Genomic DNA, 6,000 nt, shown 5'->3' on the forward strand with positions numbered 1-6,000 from the left:
CGCTATGTACCTTTATTCATCCTCTGTTGTTCCTTTCTTTCCTGTTAGTAGTTGCACAAAACAAAAATCTGCATGAGCATACAAAAAGTCATGAGAAAATGGGCGTATACTGACAAGAATTTTCATTTAATTTTGGTCCGTCACAACCGCTATGACGTAAAACTTTACTGCTGGCCGTAGCATTAAAAATGGCGGGAAAATGGCGGCGTACGTTCAATTTGACCCATTCAGCCGTAGATCCGGGCGATAATGCAACGGTTCCTCACACTTTTACACGAGTTGTAGGTCACCAAAAGAAATTCAAGATTGCTGTTGAATCATGCTCGTCTTGTGCCGTGAGCACATGTGATTATTATCTACAAATCTGGCGATGAACGTGACAGTGTGTTTGTCCCACGACGAGCTCGCCTGCCCCGAAAATGACCTGAAAACTTTTGGCCTTGTTGTCTTCGAATGCATTGTTATCGATGCTTTGTAAATTATGTATTGGACACCTAGATGTCTGAAGTGTGCATACCTCAGAAATAACTATTGTTGCATGTGTAGATCTCTTTAAGTTCCACTATTTTTAATCGACCGGTATAAGGCTTATGACCGGTATTATGCCAATGCATGTTACATGGTCAATGCAGCTGATAACAATCCATATTCACCTACATCATATGACATTTATGTATAAAACCTAGTACATGGCCCAGTGCAGGTTAGGTGCAGGTAGACACCAGAGATACCTGCACAGCTCCAATTTTACCTGCACTAACCTGCATATGCAGGTGGTATTTTGAGCCCTGTAGACAGATATTGGAATCACTGAATTTCTTGTAAGAGTGTGGATTTTAAAGGATCTAAGAGTTTGTAAGCAAAGTTTCAGATTTTGTTTATGAGTAGGTAAAATATGAAATTGTATTTATTTTCTTCATAGCAATGTGTAAGCAACAATGTCAAAATATTACATGCTAAATAACCATAACTTGCAAAATTACAGGCTACAAAATGACCTTAATACACAACAATCAAAATGTTTTGCAAATAGTAGAGACCAAAATACTACATCTTAAACGTGTTTTAATAATGTTTCAATAAATAAATCGGGCAGAAATCAAATAAATAGGGCAGACACTTTTGATTTAAGCTGGAGAAAGAATTAAGACCATATCAGTAGAAAATTGATTTTTGAGCCAGTATTTGAAGAAAGTCCTGTCCAAAAATAATGCTGAAAAGGAAATATAAGTGCAGTGGTTTTGTAAGCAATGGCCTGCATAGGGTTACTGGTGAAAAGAGTCTGACACTGATATACTAGTATGCTGATTTGTCTGTACGGTTTTTTTCTAGGTACCACGTATTTCTGAAAACGTTCAGGCTGTACAGGGCAGGCACGTCCCCCATACTGGCACGTACGGGGAGCGAATCCGCAGACTGATGGCAGACAAAATTGTGCCTGCACCTAAAGTTCTACGGTATGTCTGCATGCTCCCATATACTGATATATACTGATAAATGTTAAATCAATAAGAAACTCACCACACAGAGCGATTATGTGCCCGCTGTCCTCGTGGACAAATTTTCTGGTCACTGCTTCTTCCATTATCTGCTTCACCTGAAACACATGAGGGGGATATTGAGAGAGACATAACAGGCACTTTATTTGCATCAGGGTTCTAGCCAGAGTCTGTCCTTCTGTCCTTCGGTGGAATATTGCAGCTTCAGATGGACAAACATTTTGTCCATTCCATCCTCTACGATGGACAGAAATTGGCATGTAAAGATCGATGTTAAACAAATTTTGCAAAGATTGCCACAAATGTGGCACAGATGCCATTGAACCAAGCTGAGTCTACTCTACCAGCAAAATTTGCCCCCTCAAAATGCAGGAAATAGCATAGCAATAGATTTCAAAATTTTCCCAGACCCATGTACATACAGATTGTCACACATTGTTACAATTGTTGCACAATTATGTTCTTCTGCTAATAAAGTATACATACTGCTGAACTTGTATACAGAATGCACTATCAGTATTCTAAAAGCATACACCATTTCTGTGCAAAGTAGGGGGTAACACTGTAGGTTTGGTTAGGTATGATAGCTCATTGTAATACGTTGGAAGGCATTTCAGAACCCCTGTCCGAAAGCTGTTCAGTGACAATAGTGGCATAAATTGAGAACGGAATTCCATCTCTATGCCGATAGTTTGGAATCATGGCTAAAATGATGCATTGGAAGGCACCTCTGTCGGAAGGTTGTTCAGAACCAAAGGTGGTGTAAGTTTTATTCCATCCCCATGCCATAGGTTTGATAAGGTATCATGGCTAAAATAATACATTGGAAGGCATTTCAACATCTCTGTTAGAAGGAAGTTCAGTAAACAGAAAATGAAATTCTATGGTTTAGTAAGGCATCATTGCTAAAAAAAACTATTGAAAGGCATTTCAGCCCCACTGTAGGAAAGCTGTTCATTGCGAATGGTGATGTAAGTTTAGAACATTACTTTACTCTTTGCCTTATGTTTGGTAAGGCATCATGGCTTGTATAATCCATTGGAAGGCATTTCAGCACCACTGTTGTAAGGCTGTTTAGTACCAATGATAATGTAAGTTAAGAACAAAATTCCATCTCTATGCTGTAGGTTTGGTAAGGCATCATGGCTAAAATAACTCATTGGAAGGCATTTCAGCAGCTCTGTAGGAAGGCTGTTGGGTACCAATGGTAGCATAATAGTTGAGAACAGAATCCCATCTCGACATGTATGCCGTAGGTTTGATAAAGCATCATAGCTAAAACTAGAAAGGCCGACATTTGCTTAAGAGCAAATACAGCATATTTCAGCCATACCCCTTCCCACGCAACATTGGACTGTTCCAAATCACCCCTGCGCAAAAATGGAACATCTTAACAGTACATTATCCCCCAAAGTGGACTAGTAATTGTGAATTGATTCCAGGTCAAAACAGAGCTTGCTTCTATTTTTCAGAAAATGACAATAATCACACCTTCCATTCAGAAAATTGTCATCATGACTGAAAATTGTTGAATGACTTCATGTAATGTCATTAACAATTTTCAGTACGATAACTAGGTGTAAGTTTAAAAAAGTATAAGCTCCTTGTGATGTGGGTACATTTATTATTGCAGTGAACTTTTTTTATTCAAGTAGGGCATACGATTTAATAATTATCAAGCAGGTGCAGGTACTGTATGAGCGTTTGTTTTCTTCAAGCTGTAAAACTGTTAAACTGTTTTACTTTGTATGCAATCAGCCATCGAGCCTATTCTTATTTTAGTTTAACAACTTCCTGCCAGACCCGGAAGATACGATTGAACCTTGTTCGAGGATTTCTTTTCGGAGGTCAGTCTGTTCATACCCTGGCACTGAGAGTGTTTTATTGGGCTGAAACTCTGGCAGTTTAAAGTTACTTACAATTTAGATGTTCAAAGTTTATGTCAAACAACAACAGCACTAGAAACACCTACATTTCCTCTGGAGAAAATACAGCAGTTTTCTCAAGTTCCAGTCCAGTGATAGAAATGTGGCCACTATAGACAGGTGGTCACTATAGAGAAAATGCTGATCTATTGACTAGGAGCCATACGTTACACATGATTTCAGTACACTGGTCTTTACTCATATAAACATTGCACAGGTAAGCCAATTGTTTAGATGTACAATTAAGTTCAAATAATTCTGAAGAGAAATATTGATGAGAAAATAATCATTCTCGCCACTGTCTAACTTATAATTACGTATCAAAACTAAACGCAAACTGTCTAACTAACGCACCTTTCGCCGACTTGATCAAAGGGCCGCCGGCTATCAATCAAACTCGGCTGTTGATTAGACTTAGAGTTTCAAACAGTCATGTGCTGTGTGCCAGTTGACAGCGAACTTCATGCTACGTGATGTATTACATTGCTTGGACCTTCTTTCCCACAGCGGTGCTTCTATAAAATATTTAGACTGTAACACTGAGTCCCACATGTTTTATAGAATAGAATTTGACGCAGAACAGCGATTTTTGCTGGGTATTTTTCTTGAAACATGTCCGTGGGAATATCAGCGAGGCGGCGACGTAGGGATATCAGACCGCCAACAAAAGTCGCACGGCGGCTAACGGCGCAGCGAAGATACTAGCGCTGTAAATAAGCGCTTCAACTAAGGATGGCAACCCGGACAATATTTTTGTATACTGTTGAGCTAAGTAAAGTTTGTTCTTTATGAGGTTTTAGTTGTCTTTGAAGCTTTGACCCGAAATATTTTTATGTCAAACTGCTGAAGAGAAGTAAGTGACTGCTACGATTATCGTAGATATGGCCCTAAAAAAGCTGATAAAAGAAGCCTTCTCAATAGTCTAAAATGCAAGAGCTTCCGGGGGGCTTCGCCCACCTGGGTCCCCCCACAGTGGCCCTATACCCGTGGACCCCGCCAGGGACATTCGGCGGCCCCCGGACACCTGCCCGACGCTTTGAAAAAATCCTGGCGAGAAGTCTGTACAGCCTGAGTCTTCAAGTTACCGTATTGTGTGGTCCCGCTTATGAATATTAATTAGCCTTCGCTTTCCTCTTCGCTGATTGGCTGAATCATTAATTGAATTAACTCTTCCTGCCGGCTTGACGCAGGTGCAGATGTCGGCTCTGTGGGGTGAACGTCCGAAAGGTCATGGCATGGAGAACGAAAGAAAACCAATTTCCCCTCAAAAAAGTGCTGTAATTAAGCCTTTTACAGTACTTTATGCCAAAAATTTTACTTGGATCATTTTACCAACTATCTTATGCCTATCTATACCAAATGTTACTCATACCAGGGTACAGGGGGGCAAAATATACCATTATAAGACCGTCAACAACAGTCGCACGGAGCTAACAGCGCAGCGAAAATACCATCGCTAGCGTTTCAACTTCGGATAACAAGTTATAAGTACTGTTGAACTCAGTAACGTTGAAGTTTGTTTTTAGTTGCCTTTGACGGTTTGAACTGAAATACTGTTACGCTTAACTCCTGAAGAGAAGTTAAGTGACTGCTGCGATTATCATAGATATGCCCCTAAGAACTGATACAATATAAAGCCTTCTGAATAGTCTAAAATGCGAGAGCTTTAGGCGGGCTTCGCTCCCCCTGGGGCCCCCCCAACGGGGCTCTGCCCCTGGACCCCGCCGGGCCGGGGCCTTTCGGCGTTCTTCGGCGGCCCCCGGACTGACGCTGTAAAAAAAAATTCTGGCGGGAACACTGCTATATACGGGATCATGAGGCCCCGCTTATGAATATTAATTAGCCTTTGGCCTCCTCTTCGCTGATTGGCTAGGTCTTTGATTGAATTAACTCTCCGGCTGACGCGCACAGGTGTGGCTCTGTGCGGGGTCACGGAAGGTCACGTCAGGAGGCCAAAAGAAAGCAAATTTCCCCTCAGAAAAGTGCCAAAATTAATCATTTTAAAGTTGTTTATGTCAAAAATTTTACTTGAATCTTGTTACCAAGTATCTAATGCCTATCTATACCAAATTTCAGGTCATTTAATTGTAATACCAGGGTACAGGAGCCAAAAGTGTCCTTTTTTGGTCAAAAATTGGCCAAAAATCGCAAAAATAAGCATTTTGTTGCACTGTACACCAAAAGTGTTATTGAATTTATATGAAGGGATTATCAAGGCACATCTGTGTCAAATTTCAGCTCATTCGGTTGCAATACCAAGGTACAGGAGCCAAAAGTGTCCTTTTTTTTGGTCAAAAATTGGTCAAAAAATCGCAAAAATAAGCATTTTGTTGTACTGTACACCAAAAGTGTTATTGAATTTATAGGGGGGCATTATCAAGGCACATCTCTGTCAAATTTCAGCTCATTTGGTTGTAATACCAGGGTACAGGGGCCAAAAGTGTCCTTTTTTGGTCAAAAATTGGTAAAAAAATCGCAAAAATAAGCATTTTGTTGTACTGTACACCAAAAGTGTTATCGAATTTATATGGGGGCATTATCAAGGCACATCTCTGTCAAATTCCAGCTCATTTGGT

General features: G+C 40.4%; 1 protein-coding gene across 10 annotated transcripts in view; it reads right to left on the reverse strand.

Annotated features, from left to right (window-relative positions):
• LOC118426052 (small G protein signaling modulator 2-like) overlaps positions 1-6,000 on the reverse strand; it is a 79,342-nt gene that overhangs the window by 48,275 nt on the left and 25,067 nt on the right. For all 10 annotated transcript variants that reach the window (XM_035835296.1, XM_035835299.1, XM_035835294.1 and 7 more), the window contains exon 3: positions 1,522-1,597. In XM_035835296.1, the coding sequence (XP_035691189.1) occupies positions 1,522-1,597 (76 nt within the window). The remainder of the gene's footprint in view (positions 1-1,521; positions 1,598-6,000) is intronic.

The sequence above is a fragment of the Branchiostoma floridae genome, chromosome 11 (genome assembly GCF_000003815.2).
Source record: "Branchiostoma floridae strain S238N-H82 chromosome 11, Bfl_VNyyK, whole genome shotgun sequence".
Classification (NCBI taxonomy): Eukaryota; Metazoa; Chordata; class Leptocardii; order Amphioxiformes; family Branchiostomatidae; genus Branchiostoma; species Branchiostoma floridae.